Genomic DNA, 23064 nt, shown 5'->3' with positions numbered 1-23064 from the left:
TGACATAAGAAAAGATTCCAGTTGCTTCCATGGGTTTTGACTTAGCATGGATGGAGCTGCATTATTTGAGGTAGAGAAAGTCGTAAAGGCAGTCTTGGGAAGCAGCTGTGAGATGAGGTGTTCAGATGGGGAATGCTGATAGTGAGATAAGTCTTATACTAGTAGCAATGCAAGGGGACAGATGGATGTGTTCCTTCAGAGTCTGAGTGGAGATCTGGAGCAGAGCTTGGAAGAGTAGCAATCTCAGTACTGGAAGCCTGCACTCATCGTGGAAGTCAGAACACAGCCTGGGAGAAACTGCACACTCGGGAGATGCTAGCATGATTATTTTCTGTGAGAGATGACAGGAACTTAGGATGTGGGCTTTTCTTCATTGCATAATGTTCTATGACACTGTTCCTGGGGACACAAGAATGAAGTCTGTCAGCCCCAGAGAGAGGAATGACAACAGACCAAAGTACGATACTTCCAAAGTTGGGCTTGATGAACACAAGAGCAGAACTGATTCAAAGACAGCTGCATCACCAAAGCTGACTCCTGCATGGTGACAGCCCAGAAAAGCTGGGAACCTGGAGCTCAATGCAGGCAGCCCCACAGTTCGAAGAGTGCCCTTTCCGGGAGGCTCAGGTGGTCTGGCCATCTTCCAGGCAGGTCTGCTGGTCTGCTTCTCCCAGGAGGCACAAGCTCGGCTTTACTGAGACTGCCACTTGGCAGTCCTTGTAGTTTAGTGTGCGTGAGAAGGGAGGAGTCTGTTTTGTCTCCTCAGTTTAGGGTCCTCCAGAGATCCTGGGTTCTACCTCCTGAGCCCCACAGCTCCCCTGTTTGATGGAATATTGAACCTCCATTTGGAATTTTCCATGTCTTGATAGTTTCCTCCAAGATGAAAGGTTTCATCTAGAAGGAGGCTGTTACATAACATATAGACATTTAATTTTATATTATAATTGTGTATGAACATAACAAAATATATACAACATTAATTTTAAAGTATCTCCCTTTATTTTGCTACTCTGTACCCTTCATCTGCCAAAATCTGACATCTTACAAATGTGAAGCTCCATATTGTTTAAACAGTAATTCAGTAGTTCTCAGCCTTCCTTAAAGCTGTGACCCCCAACCATAAAATTCTTTCATTGCTTCTTCATAACTGTAATTCTGCTACTGTTGTGAGTCTTAATATAAATATCTGTGTTTTCTGATGATCTTTTGGGGTTTCGACCCACAGGTTGAGAACCTCTGCAATAACTTGCCATTTCTACCTCTCCTCCTCAGTTCTTGGCAACTTCTGTTCTACTTTTGATCTTTATTGATTGACTATTTTAAATCTTTAATATAAATAAAGCTATATAATAGTTGTCTTTTTGAGGCTGATTTCTTTTATTTAGCATAATGCCCTTAAGAATCATGAACACAGTAGCCTATATAAAACTTTTCTTTTAAAGACAGAATAACATTCCATTGTATATATAACATTTTTTATGTATTAAATCATCTTTTAATGGACATTTGGGTGGTTTCCAGTTGTTAGCTACTGTGAATAATGCCTTGAAACTGGATGTATGAACATGGGGTATATGTCTTTAAAAACAAACAAACAAACAAAACCCTGTAGTATGTATACTTTGTGATTGCCATAGATTTTCTTCTTCTGCATGTAAGTAATTTATAAACATATTTTCTTTATAACACATTTGAATGCTATACTATGTAGGTAGCAAACATGACAGTTCCTATTCATTGTTTTACCTCATCCTGTTTCAATTCCTAGTTACTTCCTTTCTCTCTTCATTGATTTATAGGTTGAACATTCCAAATCTATATATTCAAATTTGAGAAAATCCAAAATGTCTTAGATATCTTAGAAGGAGTCAATATTAAACAAAAATAGTTGTTATAAAAATGCCTCTTGGATTCTGGAGCATTTCAGATGTTCAGGATACAGATACTCAGCCAGGAAAGCTGTGCAGACTTTCCACAACTGGAACATTTCAAACATTTAGAAACACACATGTATCTGTTGCATCTTATTTCTAACATGGCTTTTACAGCATATTAGACTATCACAAATGCAGTTATAAACATTTAGAACATAGTTTCACATCCTCTGAAATAAATTTCTAACACCAGATTTTTTCCTCTGTAGTAAGAATTTGTAAACTGAGTTTTATAACCTTAATGACATTATTATTATCACTTTAAAATGTTCTTAATTTCTTAGCCAAAAGGCCTTTTATCTAACACATGAGATACAGTGCTTTTCTACAATCTGTCAGAGAAATGAAAACAAATTTAAAGGGTGATAGGAGAAGTCTGATCAGGGCTGGGTATATAGCTCAATGGCAAAGCTTATGAATTCAAGTTCAGATCCCCAGCACCTACATAAAACTCTAGGCATGGTGGTGGGAGGAAACAGGCAAGTCCTGAAGGTTCTCCGGCTGTCCAGCCTAGCTGAAATAATAACTTCCAGATTCAATGAGAGACCTTTTCTTAAAGAATATGATGGATGGACCTCCCATCATTGCTGGAAGAGACAGGCAAGTACCAGAGGCCACATATCTAGTCAGTCAGTCTAGATACAGTGAGTTCCAGATTGAGTGACAGATGCTGCTTCAAAGAGGAAGGTAAATAGACTGGCAAGATGACTCAGCGGGTAAAGGAGATTGCTGCACAAACCTGACAACATAGCTACTTAAGTTCTCTGCATGTGCTGCACATGTGAGCTCATTCCCTCACACAGAGACTGCATTGAAAATGCCTTAGGCGGGCGGTGGTGGCGCACGCCTTTAATCCCAGCACTCGGGAGGCAGAGCAGATCTCTGAGTTCGCGGCCAGCCTGGGCTACCAAGTGAGTGCCAGGATAAGGCGCAAAGCTACACAGAGAAACCCTGTCTCGAAAAAAAAAAAAAAAATGCCTTATGCTGAAAACAACTGGCAAACACCCCCCCCCTTCCCTAGTGACCAAGGTAAATGTCACATATCACATATTAATCATGCTAAAACAATAGAGTGATGTGATGACATGACAGTGAGAACATACCATGAAGAACTTTCTGAAGGACATACTCTACAAAATGCTCAACAATATTCTTCAGAAGGGCTGAAGCCATGCAAAACCCGTGGGGTTGAAGTATCGCTCACAGATGGGTGTGTATCAGAGACGGTGATCACCACAGCACTGTGATATCCGGACTGAAGTTTGTGAGAAAAAAAAAAGATGTACGTGGAAAATTAGTGGATTCTAATAAGAGCTAACATTTAGTGTTATAGGAAAGTTTTTAAGAAATGTACCACATTATATGAAATATTAAATATTTTATTGATAAGTCATTTTAGATGAGAATCTATGCACAACTCCTTTGTTCTTTAACTTTTTTTAAATGGGGTTTTTTGTTTGTTTTTTTACTATCTATGTACTTCTGAGCTTCTACTAAAATTGCTATAAGAAACTTCTGTTCTCTTAAGTACATATAAAATTTCCCACAACACATAATAATCAAAGCACTAAATGTACAGATAAAAACAGAGAATATTAAAAGCTGCAAGGAAATGAGGTAAAGTAATATACAAAGTCAGACCTGTCAAAATCACTCCTGGTTTTCACTAAAGACCCTAAAACCCAGAAGAGCCTAGACAGATGTTCTACAAACTCTGAGAAAGCAGAGATAGCAGCCCAGACTACTATACCTAGAAAAACTTTGAATTACAATAGATGAAGAAGAAAGAGCATTCCATGAGAAAACCATATTTAAACAATGTCTGTCTACAAATCCAGCCCTACATCAATTTAAAGAGGCTAACCATACTAAGAAAACACAAAGAGTAAATAATCTCAGATGAACAAATCAAAAGTGGGAGTAAAAATCCCAGACCACCAAAACAAAATACTGGGAATCAAAAAACAATGCTCATTGATAATTCAGTACCAAATGTCTTAATCCCCAATTAAAAGACAGACTAACAGTACTTCTCTTTCTGATACATCCAAGAAATGTATCTCACCATCAAGGATAGCCATCATCTCAGGGTAAAGGAATGAAAATGCAAACAGACCTAAGAATTAAGATAGTGTTAGCCATTTTACTATCTGACAAAATAGACTTTAGTCAAAAGCTAAGCAGAAGAGATAGGAAATGACACTACATACTCATCAAAGGAAAAATCCACCTAAAGAACACTGAAATTCTTAACATCTGTGTACCAAACACAAGGGCACCCAAGTTCATAAAAGACTACTACAGCTTAAATTGCATATTGACCTTCTTCACACAGTGATAGTGATAGTGACAAGACCCCACTCTTGTCAATACACACATAATCCAGACAAAAGCAAAGTAGAGAAATCTTGAAGCTAAGTGACATTATAAACCTAATGGACCCAACAGATGTTTATAGAACATTTCACCCAAACACAAAAGAATATACCTTCTCAGCACCTCATGGAACTTTCTCCAAAATTGACCACATACTCGGTCATAAATCAAGTCTCAACAGATATAAGGAAATTAAAATAACACCCTGAATCCTATCTGACCACCACAAATTAAAGCTGCATATCATCAACACCAGAAACAACAGAAAGCTGACAAACTCATGAAGACTGAAATCTCTACTGGATGAAAAATAGGTCAAGACAGAAATTAAGAAAGAAATGACTTTCTAGAATTGGATGGAAATGAATATACAATCATATTCAAACTTATGAGACACAATGAAGGTAGTTCTAAGAGGCAAGTTCATATCACCAAGTGCTTACATTAATTATGTAAAGATCTCATATTACTAACTTAACAACACACCTAAAAGCTCTAGAAGAAAAAGAGATGTCTCACAAAAGGAGTCGACAGCAAGAAATAATAATGATAGGAATAAGGGTGTGTGCCACCATTGTCTGGCCTCTATGTCTGATCTAACGGCTAGCTCTGTCTCTGATCCTCAGGCAAGCTTTATTAGCATACACAATCTATCACCACATTTTCCCGTTTTTTGCCTAAAATAATAAAAGGTTATAACTAATATAAGAAAAATTATATATAATAAGTACAATGCTGGTTGATGAACTATCACCTCTTCTAATTAAGAAGCTTCTCTTGTTCAAATCGAACCTTTATCAGTTTTGATGGTAACCATAGCTTTTCTTCTCTGTAGAAACAAAAGCAAAACCTTGTCCCCCAACATAATACATGTAAGTAAGTTTTGCAACTCTGTGGGTTTGGTCCCGGGTTTCAACACCAAAATGTGAGTTTTACAACTCTGGGGGAAAGGTATCCTAACTATTTGGGGCGTCGGGTGACACCGTGAGCTGCTAGGACAGCTCAACCCTGGAGGGGAGGGTATCCTGATACCTCTGCTAGGACAGCTCAACCCTGGAGGGGAGGGTATCCTGATACCTCAAGCTGCTAGGACAGCTCAACCCTGGAGGGGAGGGTATCCTGATACCTCGAGCTGCTAGGACAGCTCTGACGGCTGGAGCTGCAATGAGACAGCTCAGGTCTGGAAGGGAAGGTATTCTGACTGCTCAGGAGAGTCAGGCCTGGAGCTGCTAGGACAGATCAGTAGGGGAGGGTATCTTGACTGTTCCGGAGTCAGGCTATACCTGGTGTGATGGGGGATGGTCTCCCCACAGAATATAGCAATCCTGCTTCTCTCCCAGAGAGCTGCTACAGCTGAGCAAAAGTCCCCACTTAAGGGGGCTTCCCAGCAGAGCTCTGCTTCTCTGGCCTAAGATGTTGCTTCTTTTGCTTCACTCTGCAAAAGGGGAAACCCCTGCAGAAATGTAGTGATCTCCTGGTGAAAAGTTACTTTTTCAGCTCCCCCCTGCTCAGCCCCCTGGAGAATATCTCAGCAAGGTTCTTCTGTTCAGCTCTCTCTTGCTCAGTCCTCTGAGGGACATCTCAACAAGGTTTTTTTTCTGCTCAACCCACTATGGGATGTCTTAACAATCTTCTTCTCTGTAACCAGCAAATGAAGATCTTCACACCCAAACCTCTTTTGAAAAAGAGATTTATTTGGGAAGGAGGAGTCCAGAAGAGAGGCCAACTCTACGAGGGTGGAGAGAACAGCCCACAGCTAAACAGGCAGGGTGGTTAATTATAGGATCTCTTGGGGATGGAGTCAACTAGAGATTGATTAGTTTTTTTCTGCTCAAGGATTGGTTAGTTTTGTGGGCTAGGGGCAGAGATGGCCCTGATTTCCGAAACAAACTGTTTCTTTCACTGACCTGTCTTGACTTTTTGACTCTAATTCTAAGGCTAGGGCATATTTCTTTCACTGGCTCTGATTCTAGGGACCAAGAGTGTTTCTTTGGTACTGGTTTCAGAGTCAAGGCATGTTTCCTTGGTTCTGAGTTTGGGGATAAAGTGTTCCTTTCTCTGGCTCTGGTCCCAGATCCAGGTTGTATTTCTTTCCCTAGTTCTGAGTTCCAGGGTCTGGGAGCTTACTTTCCTGTTCTGTGATTGGTTGGTTTCACTGGTCAGTTGGCTAGGGGCAGAGATGGCTCTGATCTCAGAGCCAAACTGTTTCTTTCACTGGCCTTTCTTGGCTTTTTGACTCTACTTCTAAGGCCAGGGCATATTTCTTTCACTGGCTCTGATTCTAGGGACCAAGAGTGTTTCGTTGGTATTGGTTTCAGAGTCAGGGTATATTTCCTTGGTTCTGAGTTTGGGGATAAAGTGTTTTTTCCCCGCTCTGGCTTAGGTTCCAGATCCAGGTTGTGTTTCTTTCACTGGTTCTGGGACCCAGGGTCGGGGTGGAGTTCTTTAGCCAGCGTCTTTTCCCTACAATACATATCCTGGTTTCCATTCTGAGGTCAGTGCATGTTTCAAGTACATAGGCTGATTTAATTCTGTAGTTTTTTTCTTTATCCAGTGTCTCTCTGCAGCTATTGTTCCTTTCCTATTAGCATTGAGAAAATTTAAAGTTAATAAAGCATTATGTAATCTATTCCTGGGGGGTTTTGTTACCCCTTTCTGTTTATTTAGAATATCCTTTAGAGTTTGATTTGATCTTTCTATGACTGCTTGGCCTGTGGGACTGTGTGGTATACCTGTAATATGCTTTATATTGCAATAAGCAAAAAGCTATTTCATTTTACCCTAGACATATGCTGGAGCACTGTCAGTTTTAATTTGTGCAGGTGTACCCCTGATGGCCATAACTTCTAGCAAATGCATGATTACAGAATCAGCCTTTTTGGTGCAGTTGCCCATTGACATCCTGAATAGGTATCAATGGTGTGGTGTACATATTTCAATTTTCCAAATTCTATAAAATGAAACATCCATCTACCAGATTTCATTCCTCTGAGTACCCTTTGGATTACATCCTGCTGGTAGTGGGGTTTGATTGTATAAAGAAGTACGACATTCCCTTATAATTTCCTTAGCTTGTTGCCAGGTTATGGAAAAAATCCTTTTTGAAACTCTTACTATTGACATGATTTTTTTTTAGTAAATTCTGAGGCCTCCAACTATCAATAGTTTATCAATCTCATCGTTATGTTGTGCTAGAGGGCCTTGCAGATGTTATTTGAATCTTAGATGGTCTTTTAATAAAAAACCCAAAGCCAGGTATCAAGGTGAAAGCTGAAAGAGCAGAGCAGTCAGCCACTAGTTCTTACCTCTACAAAATCCTCAGCCTAAAGAGAGTAAGTTCCTGTTTCCTCACACCTTGTATACCTTTCTCTGCCCAGGCATTACTTCCTGGTATTGAATGTGTGTGTGTATCCTTCCCAGTACTGGTATTAAAGGTGTGTGCCACCACTGCCTGGCTCTGTTTCCAGTGTGGCCTTGAACTCACAGAGATCCAGAGGGATCTCTCCCTCCTGGATGATAGGAATAAGGGTGTGTGCCACCATTGTCTGGCCTCTATGTCTGATCTAACAGCTGGCTCTATCTGTGATCCTCAGGCAAGCTTTATTAGGATACACATTATATCAATACGCATTTCCAAATTAACCATAAGCCAGAAAGAGAAGATTCAAATTGAAAAAATTAGAGACAAAAAGGAGGACATAACAACAAACAGACAGGAAATCCAGAGAATCATAAGACATACTTTAAAAACCTGTGCTGCACCAAATTGGAAAGCTAAAAGAAATGGGGGCACTTTTCTTGATATATATGGCCTACATGTTGAATCAAGATCAGATAAGCTGTTTAAATTGACTCATAAACTCCTACTGAAATAGAAGCAGTAGTTAAAAATCTCCCAACCAAAAAAGCCCAGGGTGAGATAGTTTTAAAGCAGAATCTTACCAGACTTTTAGAGAAGGACTAACACCAATACTCCTCAAATTATTTCACAAAATATAAAAAGAAGGATCATTGTCCAATTTGCTTTATGAGACCAGTTATACTGATAGTTCAACCCCATAAAGATTCAACAAAGAAAATTACAGATCAATTCCCCTTATGAACATAACTACAAAAATACTCAATAAAATTCTTGTAAATTGTATCCAAGAACACATCAAAAAGATCATCCACCGTGATCAAGTGGGCTTCATCAGGGATGGTTCAATGTATGAAAATCAATCAGTATAATCCACCATATAAACAAACTGAAAAAAAACAAAACTACATGATCATCTCATTAGATGCAGAAAAACCGCTAACAGAAATCCAACATCCCTTCATGATAAAAGTCCTCAAGAGATTATAGATGCAGTATAATAGAGATAGTTTACAGCAAGCCCATAGTCAATGTCAACTAAAATGGAAAGAAACTCAAAGCAACCCCATTAAAATCAGGAACAAGACAAGACTGTCCACTCTCTCCACACCTATTTAATATTGTACTTTAAGTCTTTGCTGAAGCAATAAAACAGCTGAAGGAGATCAAGGGATAAAAATTGGAAAGGAAGAAGTCAAAGTATCTTTATTTGCATATGACATGGTAGTGTACATAAGAGACCTGAAAATTCCACTGGGGAGCTATTCCACCAGGAGGCTCCTATAGCTGATAAACACTTTCAGCAAAGTAACTGGACACAGAATTACCACACAAAAATAGCCTTCTTTTATGCAAATGACAAACAGATGTCATTTGGGGAATTTGGGGAAAACAGTATCTTTCATAATACTCTCAAATAATATATCTTGGGGTAACTCTATGCAGGCAAGTGAAAAACGTGTATAATAAAAACTTTAAGGCATTGAGGAAAGAAATAAAAAATATACCAGAAGATGGAAAGATCTCCCATGCTCATGGTTGGGTAGGATTAGTATAGAAAGATGTTTACCAAAAACAATCTACAGATTCAATGCAATTCCCACCAAAATTCCAACACAATTCTTCACAGATTTTGAAAGGGCAATTTCAGTTTCATATGGAAGCACAAAAATTCCAGGATAGCAAATACAATCCTAAATAATAAAAGAACTGCTGGAAGTATCATCATCATCCCCATCTCAACTTAAACTACAGAGCTATAAGTATAAAAACAGCATTTGTACTGACATAAAAACAGACACATTGATCAGTAGAATCAAATTGCAGATTCAGACATAAATCCACACATTTGTGCACACCTGATTTTGGATAAGCCAGAAATACACACTGGGATAAGGACAGCATCTTCAGCATATGACAGGTCAAACTGGATGGCTGCATGTGGAAGAATGCAAATAAGTCCATACTTTACCACCCTACACAAAACTCAACTCCAGTGGATCAAAGACATCAACATAAGGCCACATATACTGAATCTAGTAGAAGAGAACGTGTAGAATAGTCATGAACTCATTGGCACAGGAAAAGACCTCCTGAACAGGACACCATTAGCACAGGCACTAAGATCAGCCATCAATAAATTGGACCTCATGAAGCTGAAAAGCTTCTGTGTGGCAAAGGACCCCATCATTTGGACAAAGCAGCAGCCTTACAGAATCGGAAGAGACTTTTGTCAATTACACATCCAATAGAGAGCTATTATCTCAGCCACATAAAAATTTAAAAACCAAAAAAACTAGACATCAAGAAAAATCCAGTTAATAGATGGGTTGCAGGGCTAAATAGAGAGTTCTCAAAGGTGAAACACAACTGGCCGAGAAACACTTAAACAACTGCTCAACATCTTTTGTCATCAGGAAAGTGCAAATCAAAATTACTTTGGGATTTTATCCTACAACAGTAAGAATGGCCAAGGTCAATAAAAAAAAGTGACAGTCCGTGTTGGCGAGGATGTGGGGTTAGGGGAACACTCATCCATTGCTGGTGGGAGTGTAGACTTGTATAGCCATATGGAAATCTGTGTAGCAGTTCCTCAGGAAGCTGGGAATAGATCTACTGCAAGATCCAGCTGTAGCACTTTTGGGCAGATACTCATAGTACCCTACATCCTGCTATAGAGACACTTGCTCAACCATGTTAATTTCTACTCTAGTTATAATTATCAGAAATTGGTAACAGTTTAGATTTCTATCAGTGGATAAATGGATACACATTTACACAATGTAATGTTTTCAGCTGTTAAAAAAATGAAGTAATGAAATTTTCAGTTTAATGAATGGCTGTAGAAGAAAAATTCATCCTAAGTAAGATAACCTAGACCCCCCAAAAAAGAAATATGGTATGTATTCACGTATATATGGATGTTAGCTATTAACAGTTAGTTAATAAGCAGTCTATAATCCATAGCACCACAGAGGTTAGGTATAGAGTAATGACTATTGGGCATGGATTGAATCTCTCTAGGTGTGGTAAATAGAATAGATAGTTATAGGTGGATGGGGGAAGGGGTGAGGTGGGTGGAAATGGAAACAAAGAATCCAATACTGAAGATAAGGGAAGACAGGGTCAAAGGGCAGCTAAGACTAAAGGCCATTTGTGGGGTCCTATGCAAACCAAATACAGCTGTAGCCTCCTAAAATATATAGATATACAAAGGTAATCTAAGTGCAATCCCCAAATAATGGAGAGACGGACCCCAACTGAATCTCATTCATCACCAAATAAAGCTTCCAGTTCCAGGAATGAGATACTTCTAGTTGTTGGCCAAAGTGGCCCCCAAAGAACCCCCAAACAACCCAGGCTATTACCAAGGCTAAATACCGGTCCTCAGAGTGACAGAGTGTTTCAGTGAGATGCACCCCCATGCTACTTCACAGGCCGCTGCTGTGTCTGTCATGTTGGAATATGAGATACCTGTAGTTAATGTGGAATATTCTGGATATGAGGACCATTTAGTTTTTGTTACCTGTTATCTCATAAGCACACAAATAAAAACTGTCTCCTAATGTGAAAAGGCTGAGGCAGTCACAAAAAGAAAGGCTTCATTTTATTGTTACTCTCCAAGAATCAAAACAAAGTAGCTCACGACATGTTGCAAGTTCTGCGAGCTTTCTTCACCATGGTCTATGTGGATGTGTGGCTGCTCAGGAAGCCTGTGCCAGGCTAGCCCACCTCCAGAGGAGCCTCTCTGCTCTGCACCTGGGGAGGATTCGTCGTGGGTGTGCTTTGTTACTACTTTTGTTTTAAATAACTTTAAAAACAGTGTTCTCTGTCCCCTTCTCTTTGTATCCATGTTTTGCGATTGTGGCTGAAAGTTGGGAACTTGTTTTAAACACTAGTCTGACGAAGTTTCTAGCCATGGCTGATCTGTAACAATGAACTGATAAGAAAATTGACCTCTTATTATAAAAATTTTGGGTGCATCCATAATTGGTAGTCTGTAGAAATAGAGCATTTGTGAAACCTGTCACACTGGATAAGCTTATTATCTAAAAATATGCACCTAATTTTGTAAGATACAGCTTTGTTGCTAAATACACTAATTGTTTCTTTTTAATTATGTGACTGTAGTGGTCTGTTAAAGACTTCTGTTTTTGTTTTTCCAACTGATAAAATGAAAGTGTGAGTGTCTGAGAGAGAGGGGGGGAGAAAGAAAAAGAGAAGAAGGAGAAGGGAAGAGATTTATTAAAGTTGCTTATAGTGTAGTCAGTCCACTTAGGCCAACAGTGGCTGACAGAAAGGATAAAAATCTCATAGTTGTTCAGTCCTTGAGGCTGGATGCCTCAGCTGATGAGACTTTAGTCAATGTTAGAATTCTGAAGAAAGAAGTTCTAATACCAGTGAAGGAATGTCCCAGCAGCAGGCTAGATGAACTTGCCTGTAAGAGTGAGGGCAAGCAGGCAAAAGCAAAAGCTTCCTTCATCCCTGTCCTTTATGTGGGCTGCCACCAGAAGGTGTGGCCCAGATTTAGGTACATCTTCCCACCTCAAATGATCCAGTTAAAATCTCACACATGCCTGCCAGCTCCTTAGGTTTTACTTGATTCTAGATATAATGAATTTGACACCTGAGATTAGCCATCACAGCCCACTTTTAGCTTTTATAATTCAAGGCTAAAGCTTCAGTCTTCCTGTACCAGAGTGGAAGTTTAAGCTTATGTTAAAGTGTCTTCCTCTGGTTTACACTGAGCTGTGTTTTTTCACTGATTCTGCCCCCAAGCTATCCTTAACTGATACCAAAATAGACATCTTTAGACTGTTCCATGGTTCTGTTGTCTTAAACACCCAAATCCCCTTAAAGCTTGGCTTGCTATGTATTTGAGGTACAGACTTTGCTGCCTCCTTGGTTTTTCTGAAAATATGTATATGCTTATCCATCTGATGATTTGAACGTTTAGCTGAGCATGGTGGTGGCTCACATGCAGTTCCAGCATGGTGGAAACAGAAGTGTGTGTAGGGTGTGTCTGAGTTTAAGACCAGCCTTGTCAAAATAGAAAGCAAGCCAGCCAGGATTACATAATGATATGCTGTCCAAAACAAACAAGCAAATAGGGATTTCAACAGCATTCTATCAAAATTTTCAATAATGCTTGTTTTGCTAAACAATGCTTAATCCATATCAGAGTTCCACCTAAAGGTGTCTGTGGAAAGTCACGTTAATTTCTGTTTTATCCATGGGCTGTCTAATAACTTCACAGATTATACTTGAAACTTCTTGTTTTCTAAAATCTGCTTAATGACTAAATTTCAAAGGGGGCACAGAAAACAGAGGAGTCGTGGTTTAATATATATTGTTTCATCACTTGTGTAGAGTGGAAATCTGAGGACTCAGTGGCTTTTCGTTGGACTTTTCAGATTTAAATTTGTTCTGAATCATTTTAAGGTTTTTAAAGACCTTGAATAGTTTTCACTTTAGATATTTGGATCATGCAAAAATGAAACTTCCTTTCATAACAATGGCTCCTTAAATATCCATGTTTTGTTCCAGTTATAACGAATTTCTGATAGAAATTTTATTTTCTCCCATTTGGAGTTTCTTTTAGTGTTAATATTGCCATGTCACATGCCCCCAATTGACTCTATTTATAAAGAGAAAATATTGGCATATGACTTTCTAAAAGTCTGAAATTCAGCATATAGCTTGTATCAAAAGCTGAATAGAGGACCATGTTTCTCCCTTTCTGTGTTTCATGTTGCATTTCAGGGTTATTTGGGTCTTAAATACATGTGACAGTATACATGTAATCTCAGTATTGCTGCAACATGGGCCACTCCTAGCAAATGTTGTGGATGTTATGTGGAAACTAATGCACTGGAGAAAGGAGCACATTGGTTCATCTCACTCCAAGACATTCTCTGTGGCCTCCATGCCACTGTCACAGTTATATTTTCCTATGGTTCTTTTGAGTAAATTGGTCACTGACTGGACACTAGAATATCACATAGCAGCTACATTCTGTCCTTTCTGCAGACAGAGAGAGTTCTTTGTATAGAAGTCTTGCTTCTATGTGAACATGAAGCTTTCTGAAGCACACAGAATGAGGTCTTCCCCCAGGAAAAGCTGTCAAGGACACATGTGACAAGTGTTTCTAAGGTCTTGCAACATGTTTTTAGGTGGTCAGAAGAACATTAACTTACTAAACAAAAGCTGTGCTGTATCTCTGTATTTACCTTTTCTTTCCCTTTAAACTCTAGGCATCAATACCTGTCCAAAGGTCGGTCCACCTCCTACAACAAGCAACACAACCACAGAGGCTCAGGGAATAAATGGGAGGACACCAGCAAAACGCTCAGCTGCAAGTCCAAAGCCACAAGGTTTGTATTCTGGGGCTCTGTGATTGGTCAGGTTTAAGACTGCAGAGAAGAATGAATGAAGATAATTTGAAGTATCAGTATGCCTGCTCAAGTGAAGAGCAGTATTTGCTCTGCTCCTAAAACAAGGTATACATTCTTTATTATGATGCTTTGCATGTTACTGGGTTGCTTTAAAATTTCATTGCTAAGGCTTTCCGAAAGAAATCTTTAAAATGAGTGTAACATGTAACCCATTAGATTATGGAATTCTGGCTACTGCTGTGTCTGTATCAAAAGATATTGGGGTCCAGCCCCTAAATAACCTTTTCCCAGTGTTCTAGAAGAGATGCTACCAGAAGTAGGAATTAATCTGAGGGATACTCAAATGAATCGACGTACACAAAGCTCTTTAGTCCATTGATTTATTCTTCTCTGTCACCTATGCTCCAGGAGCACTGGTATATAAACACATACAAGCAGTAAGTCTCTTTCCATCCCAAGTCCGGCTTCCAGGGGTCAAAGGAAGAGGTGAATGGACGCATCCAAATAGCAGTTATATTTACAGTACAAAGGGGGGGGGTAATAAAAGAAGGTGGGGTTAACAAAAGCCTGAAATTGTTTGATAGATATTGAAAAGGATATGTTTCCAAACGATAATCTTAGAAGTGGCTAGGAAAAAATGTTAGGAGTCTACAATGTTAATATAAACCATGAGTAAAATAAAAGTGCCTATATGTCTTTAGGGCTTTAACTGTCTCAGTATAACTCAGCTGTGCCATTTTGTGGCAGGCGGGGGTATCTAGGGAACTGTGTCACAGCTTGATGTACCTGGTATGCAAAAAGCCTTTTGTTCTAAGTTAAATGTCAGAAGTGAAGTCTAGAGATACTACTAAGGCTGTGTAAGAAAGGAGGGTCTGCGTACAGTGGAAAAAAGAAAGCATCTTCAGCAAATGGTGCTGGCATAACTGGATGTCAACATGCAGAAGACTGCAAATAGATCCATATCTGTCACCATGCACAAAACTCAGGTCCAAGTGGATAAAAGACCTCAACATAAATCCAGTTACACTGAACCTGATAGAAAAGAAAGTAGGAAGTAGTCTTGAACACATTGGCACAGGAGACCACTTCCTAAATATAACACCAGTAGCACAGACACTGAGAGAAACAATCAATCAATGGGATCTCTTGAAACTGAGAAGATTTTGTAAGACAAAGGACATGATAAATAAGACAAAATGGCAGCTTACAGAATGGGAAAAGATCTTCACCAACCCAACATCTGACAGAGGGCTGATCTCCAGAACATATAAAGAATTCAAGAAACTAGAAATCTGTAACACAAATCTTAAAAGGTCTTATGCATAAAAACCTGGAGCCAGATATTGGGGTGAAAGCTGAAAGATCAGAGGGATAAAACAAGCCAGCCACAAGTTCTTACCCCTAGGAATCCCTCAGCCCAAGAGAGAGCTACTTCCTGTATACCCACACCTTATATACCTTTCTGTGCTCTGCCATCTTACTTCCTTTCTCTACCCAGCTATATCACTTCCTATTTCCGCCCAGCTCTATCACTTCCTGTCTGTCTGTGCAGAACTCTAGACCTCTATGGTTAACCAGTGCTGGGATTAAAGGAATGTGCTACTACTCCTGGCTCTGTTCCCAGTGTGGCTTTGAACTCACAGAGATCCAGATGAATCTCTGCCTCCCAAATGCTAGGATTAAAGGAGTGTGCGACCACTGCCTGACCTCTATGTTTAATAATAGTGGCTGGCTTTTTCCTCTGATCACCAGGCAAGCCTTACTTGTTAGACCATAAATAAAATATATCCACATTTCCCCTTTTATCTAAAATTTAAAAAAATTTAACTAATATAAGAAAAACTATATACAATAAGTATAATAACTATATACACTATATACAGGCAATAAATACATCGACATTGTCTAGTCCATTTGGATTTGACAAATCAGCAAATCCCATTATCTATCCTGTTTTGGTGAGTGCAAAGTGTACCTAATCCACTTTCTGTCCTTACTTGTGTTACCAAGCAAACAAAAACTAGGTTTTGATGTCTTTCAAACTTATACCCTTTACACCTCTTTAGTAACTTTCTTTTCTGAATTTGTTAACAAGGAAAACTATAACTATCTAATTTTCAGTTCACTCAGAGACTCAAGAAGGAAATAATATTACCTAGTTAAACAGGAAGTGCAAACAAGCAACTTCCAAAAAATGTGAGGAATGACAGAAACAGCTGGCTGCCTGGACAGTCACCCAAGATTTCTCTACAATGTTGGGGCATCCATCTTCAGCCTACAGGCCTGGCATATCTGAAAAACTCATCTGTGAAGCCAGGTTTTCTAAAGAGCCTTCTTACCTTGTCTTGGCAAGGATCGGCAGTTCTTTCTTTTGTGTGCTGCTTGTCCATTTTGGAAGGCATACTGTCAGCAGTTGAGGCAAGGGGACTTTCTTGCCCAGTGGCTAACTTTTGCCACCAAGAAAGTAAATTCCATATGGTGTTTCTCCAATGCCCATCATCTCTGAAGTATATCGGTGCTGACAGGAGCAGACATGTCTCATAATCATAAAAATATGAAAAATTCTGTGTTATTAAAACATCTTAATTCTGTAGATCTCTGAAGTGTTTGAAGATGACTTGTCTATCTAAAATATATTTCTGCTTGATGTAGCTAGAGCTTTCCTGCCTTGTCCACAGTCAGGACAAATCTTTGTCATCCACCAGTCCCACAGCCGCTCAGACCCAACCAAGTAAACACAGAGACTTATATTGCTTACAAACTATATGGCTGTGGCAGGCTTCTTACTAACTGTTCTTATAGCTTAAATTAGTCCATTTCCATAAATCTATACCTTGCCATGTGGCTCGTGGCTTACCAGCGTCTTCACATGCTGCTTTTCATGGTGGTGGCTGGCAGGTCTCCTTCCACCTTCCTGTTCTTTCTTTTCTCCTCTCTGTTAGTCCCACCTATACTTCCTGCCTAGCCACTGGCCAATCAGTGTTTTATTTATTGACCAGTCAGAGTAATTTGACATACAGACCATTCCACAGCAGCTTGACCTTGAAAATATACCTAATAAGACTACAAATTAGATTGTAATGACTAACTACTAACCTGAATTTCTTTATTATCTAAATAGTTGGTAATAACTTTCAAGGACTAGAAAATTGCATTGCACTGTTAAATGAACTATATTGGTATAATACCTTGAACAAAATAAGAAATATATGTATAGTATTTTCTAACAAAATCAATCTCAAATCTGTATCAATATACATAATTTGTATACAGTATACAAAAATCCAGTGTAAAATATTGAAAATACTTTTAAAAGTAGATGTTTTTTAAAAAACATATCTATATCCTCTCTTTTTTCTTTTCAGGGTTGATTTAATACTCTACCCTTTATTCATCATTTCTATTTTGTTTTTTTTTTTCAGAGTAGATTCAATAATCTACCCTTTATTCATCATTTCTATATCTTTGTTTTTTAGAGTAGATTCAATAATCTACCTTTTAACTTATCATATCTATATCCTCTTTTTTTAATAAAGAAGAATGCTAAATCTAATCTTTTTAAAGCATTTTTCCTGACTATTAGCAATTAAAAACTTGTAACCAATCATCCTAAACAATGACAATTATCCACACCCATTGAATAATCAGAAGCCACCAACTCCACCTCTTGGAAATGTAGATATCATGTTCTTAAAATTACTTCCTGTTTTCTGAGGTGACATCATCTTTAAGGGATTCTGAAAAGAAAAATTTTGAGTTAATTGTCAAGTCCTGAGAAAGTTAGCTGTATCAAACATCAAAATAACAAACAATCCTTTTTTTTTAAAAAAAAAAAAAAAAAAAAAAAAAAAAAAAAAAAAAAAAAGGGGTACAGTGCTAAATGGAGAATTCTCAAAAGAAGACTCTCAAATGGCGAAAAGACATTTAAGGAATTGCTCAACATCCTTAGCCATCAGGGAAATGCAAATCAAAATGAATCTGAGATACCATCTTATACCTGTCAGAATGGCTAGGATCAAAAATGCTGATGACAGCTTATGTTGGAGAGGATGTGGAACAAGGGGAACACTCCTCCACTGTTGATGGAAATGCAAACTTTTCTAGCCACTGTGGAAATCATTATGGTGGTTTCTCAGAAAATTGTAAGTCAGTCTACTTCAAGATCCAGCCATACCACTCTTGGGCATATACCCAAGAAATGCTCAATCATACCACAAGGACACATGCTCAACTATGTTCATTGCAGCATTATTCATGATAGCCAGAACCTGGAAACAACCTAGATGCCCCTCAACTGAAGAATGAATTAAGAAAATGTGATATATATGTACAGTGGAGTACTACTCAGCAGTAAAAAGCAATGACATCATGAAATTTGCAGGCAAATGGATGGATCTAGAAAATTTCACACTGAGTGAGGTAACCCAGATGCAGAAGGACAAACATGGTATGTACTCACTAATAAGTGGATACTAGATGTAAAGCAAAGGATAACTAGACTACAACCCACAGCTCCAGAGAAGCTAGCTGACAAGGAGGATCCAAAGATCATGTATGGATCACCCTGGTAAGGAGAAATAAATTAGATCTCCATGAGTAAACTGGGTATGGGGCGGGCAATCAAAGGTAGGGGATGGGGGATGAGAACATAAGGGAATGGGACAGTCAAGCTGGAACAGGGATAGAGTGGGAGAGCAATGAAAGAGTTACCATGATAGAGGGAGACATCATGGGTATGGCTAAAAACCTGGTGCTAGAGAAGTTCCCAGGACTCCACAAGGATGACTGTACCTTAGACTACTAACAATAGTAGAGAGGGTGCCTGAACTAGCCTGCCCCAGCAATCAGATCAGTGAATACCTTAACTGTAGTCATTGAGCCTTCTTCCAGTAACTGATGGAAGCAGATGCAGAGATCCATAGCCAGGCATCAGGCCCAGCTCCAGGAGTCCAGGTGAAGAGAGGGAAGAGGGATTCTGTGAGCAAGGGCCATCAAGATTGTAGGGAAAAGGGCTGGCTAAAGAAACCCACCCTGACCCTAGAGCCCAGAACTAGGGAAACATGGCTCAGATGAGGGCAAAAAGAAACACAATTTGGCTTAGATTAGAGCCATCTCTGTCCCTGGCCAACTGACCTGTGAAATCAACCAATCAGAGAGCAGGAAAATAGCACCCTGGCCCTGGAGCCCAGAACCAGGGAAAGAAATACAGTCTGGGTCTGGCACCTGAGCCAGAGAAATGAACACTTTATCCCCAAATTCAGAACCAAGGAAACATGCCCTGATTTTGAAACTAGTACCAAAGAAACACTCTTGGTCCCTAGAATCAGAGTCAGTGAAAGGAATACGCCCTGGCCTTGGAATTAGTATCAAAAAGCCAAGAAAGGCCAGTGAAAGAAACACAGTTTGGCTCTGAAATCAGGGCCATCTCTGCCCCTAGCCCACAAAATTGACCAATCCCTGGGCAGGAAAAAACTAACCAATCCTTGGTTGACTCCACCCCCAGGAGATCCTATATAAACCACCCTGCCTGTTCAGCTGTGGGCTGTTCTCTCTACCCTGGTAGAGGCAGCTACTGTCCTGGATTCCTCTTTCCCAAATAAATCTCTTTCTCAAAAGAGTATATAGATCTCTTGGGTATAAAGATCTTCATTCACTGACACAGAGAAGAACCTTGCTGAGCCATCCCATAGTGGACAGAGCAAGGAGGATCTCAACAGAAAAACCTTACTGAGTTGTCCCTCAGTAGACAGAGCAAGGGAGAGCTGAAAAAGTAACTTTCCCTGAGAGCTGTAGGAGATTGCTACATTTCTGCAGGGGTTTCCCCTTTTGCAAAGTGAAGCAAAAGAAGCAACATCTTAGGTCGGAGAAGCAGAGCTCTGCTAGGAGGCCCCCTTAAGTGGAGGCTGAGCAAAGCTCAGCTGTAGCGGCTCTCCAGGAGAGGAGCAGGATTGCTATATCCTGTGGGGAGACCATCCCCCACCACACCAGGTATAGCCTGATTCCTGACCAGTTGAGATATTCTTCCTTGCTTAGCTGTCCAGCAGCTCCAGGCCTGACTCTCCCAAATAGTCAGGATACCCTTTCCTGCTTTACTGTCCTAGCAGCTCCAGGCCTGACTCTCCTGAACTGTCAGAATACCCTTCTTGAGCTGCTTAGGACAGCTCTGTCCTGGAGGGGAAGTTATTCTGACTGCTGTATCCGGGACACCTCACTCTCCATGGCTGCTGTCTCATCACAATTTCAGCCATCACCTGACTCCCCAAGTGGTTAGGATACCAGAGTTGCAAAACTCACATTTTGGTGCCAAAATCTGGGACCAAACTCACAGAGTTGCAATAATCTTACCTACAGTGATCATGATGGGGAAACCTACAGAGACAACCAAACCAAACTAGTGAGAACTTATGAATTTTGGCTCGACAGCTGTGGGGCCTCCATGGGGTTGGGCTAAGCCCTCTATATAAGCAAGACAGTGTGTAGTTTGATCTGCTTGAGGAGCCCCCAGGTAAAGAGATAATGATGCATCCCTGGTGCATGAGCTGGCTTTTTGGATCCCACTACCTATGGTCAAACACCTTGCACAGCCCTGATGCCCACAAGGAGGGGATTGGACCTGCCTCTACTGGATGGACCAGGCTCTGCTGACTCCCCACGGGAGGCCTTACCTTGTTGAACGAGAGAATGGTGGGTGGGTTGAGGGGAAGGCTGGGGGGCAGGAGGAGGAAAGAGAGGGGGATCTGTGATTGGTATCTAAAATGAATAAAAAATTTCTTAATAAAAAGAAAAAATAAGGAGGATCTGAGCTTAATCTGCACAAGAAACAAAGCTGTGTACCTAACATCCCCCTGGCCTAGGCAGTATCTCTATATGCATATTTACCTTAATTCGGGAGACTAGCAGGTGGTCTGGAATTCTTATTCTGTCTGCCTTTTGTCCTTGAGTGTTTGAGAGGTACCCAGATAAAATGCTTTTGTCTGGAGCTGACCTTGGCCTTAGATGCTAGCTAAAGTAGACATCTGATTCTAATGCTAAAAAGGAGAAACAAAAAGCCTGGAAGAAGGAAGCCTTGCTTGTGTAACTATTATCCAAATGCCTTAATTGTATAGGGAAAACCTATGCCCAAAGAATGATCAATCCATCTGTTAGTTCTTAGGAAAGAGAATCAGTTGGGGAAGCTATGATAGCACATGTGAAATTCATAGCAGAAAACAGCTGATATATTCAAAAGCCAAAGAACACCAATACTCCTTGAGCCTTGGCTTCCTCTGGAACAGTCCTTGACTCTTCCAGGTAATAGCTTTGCCATAGTCAGCTGAGTTCTTACTTCATATTTCTGCATCTTGTAGCAATAGTGGTATGAAGTATGGCTGTCAAGCAAAGTCAAATAATTGGTGACTTATATAACAAACTCAATTGTGAGTTTATCACCTTTAGTTCTGGCCATATCACCCTCCATAACAATAAAGTAGACATAAACATAGAAAGTTTTTAATCATGATTTATGCTATTTTATGCACAAAGCACAAAACAACACTTTGCTCAGTGGACCTGAGTTGAAAGATAAAAAATGAGAGTAAACAGAAATTAATGTAATTCTAGTTTATATATTTAGCCAGATTTTAAAAAAGTGTGATATTTAAAAGGCCTTTGTGGCTTGCTGCTTTTGGAAGATGCATTGCTTCACTACAATGTTTTCTAGTCAGAACCCTGAGAAAACCAAGGCAGTGATCCGTGGCCACACACCAGAACAAACCTGGTAAATAGTGAGGTAGCAATGGCCTTATTTTTGTTGTTTTATAGTTTAATGGTTAAGTCAATATATTGTTACTTTAATACTTACTTACTCCCTACCTTAAATACAGGCTAGGTATATGCAACTTTCTGTAACTACAGGTACTAAACAAATCACAAAGTAGATGCTTTTGTGGAGCGCTCATCCTTGTTCATTGGCCCTTCCCTGGTGCTCCTGGCTATAGTTCTGGCCCACCCTTTACACTGAGTGACTCTTTATACTCCCCTATGTCTTTGTCTCTCTGGCCTTCCATAAAAAATTTAAATAGCAGTTCAGTTCTTGCAGTTCTGATGACTGGAGATCCGAGATCAAACTACCCAGTGCTGAAAGCCTTCTTTCTGATTCCTTTGAAATCGTAGGCAGAAATAGTGGTCTCTCTGGGATGTTTTCTACGGTGCCTTAATCCCATTCATAAACACTAGCCCAGTGCCCCTCCCCTAAGAGTTATAAACATATACCATTACTTTGTAGTAAGAATGAGATAGAATTGCTAAAGAAAAGCCAAATTAAAGTGATTCTGAAAGTGGAAAACTCAATAAGGCAGATAAAAACCTCAGTGAAAAAACCTCACTAATAGAATGTATAGCATGTGAAAAACAGTACTGGATCTTGGACAAAAGGTAAAAGAATCATATCATTTAGTAAAGATCAATAACAAAAAGTATGAATGGAGCATGTGGTAGCTTTGAGACACCATGAAAAGTCTTAACTTTCAAATTATGGGCATAGAAAAAGGAAAATAGATACAGAAAATATTTTCAAAACAATCACAGAGAAAATGTCCAATCCTAGAAAAGGAGATACCCACTCAGGTACAAGAAGAACACAGAATGGGTTGCTTTGTCCAACTAAGGTGGGATGGTTTTGTTTTATAGTTTATTTGTCATGTTTGGTTGCTATCTCTTAGAAGCCTTTTCTAATGAGAGACAGAAAGAGAGTGGATCTGGATGAAAGGGGATGTGTGGAAGAACTGAGAGGAGTAGAAGGGGAAACTGTAATCAGGACATAGTGTCTCAGAAAAGAACCTATTGCTAATAAAAGGGGCAGGGCGGGGAGCGAGGAAGAAGCCTACAGAAAAACAAATAGACACTACCAGAAAAGAGACTTCTCACTGACATATTGTAGTTAAAAGCACTAAAAATGCAGACTAAAGAAAGTGTATTGAAAACAGCAAGAGACAAAGCTATGTGAAAGCCAATCAATAATGAT

At 39.6% G+C, this 23064-nt stretch overlaps 1 protein-coding gene across 17 annotated transcripts in view; it reads left to right on the top strand.

Moving 5' to 3' along the window:
* The window catches only part of Fgd4 (FYVE, RhoGEF and PH domain containing 4), a 197719-nt gene that overhangs the window by 87102 nt on the left and 87553 nt on the right, over positions 1–23064 (top strand). For all 17 annotated transcript variants that reach the window (XM_076548382.1, XM_076548381.1, XM_076548388.1 and 14 more), the window contains exon 2: positions 13923–14042. In XM_076548382.1, the coding sequence (XP_076404497.1) occupies positions 13923–14042 (120 nt within the window). The remainder of the gene's footprint in view (positions 1–13922; positions 14043–23064) is intronic.

This window comes from Peromyscus maniculatus, chromosome 12 (assembly GCF_049852395.1).
Source record: "Peromyscus maniculatus bairdii isolate BWxNUB_F1_BW_parent chromosome 12, HU_Pman_BW_mat_3.1, whole genome shotgun sequence".
Lineage (NCBI taxonomy): Eukaryota > Metazoa > Chordata > Mammalia > Rodentia > Cricetidae > Peromyscus > Peromyscus maniculatus.
The sequence above is the reverse complement of the archived record's forward strand: the minus strand, read 5'-3'. Positions and strand labels throughout refer to the sequence as shown.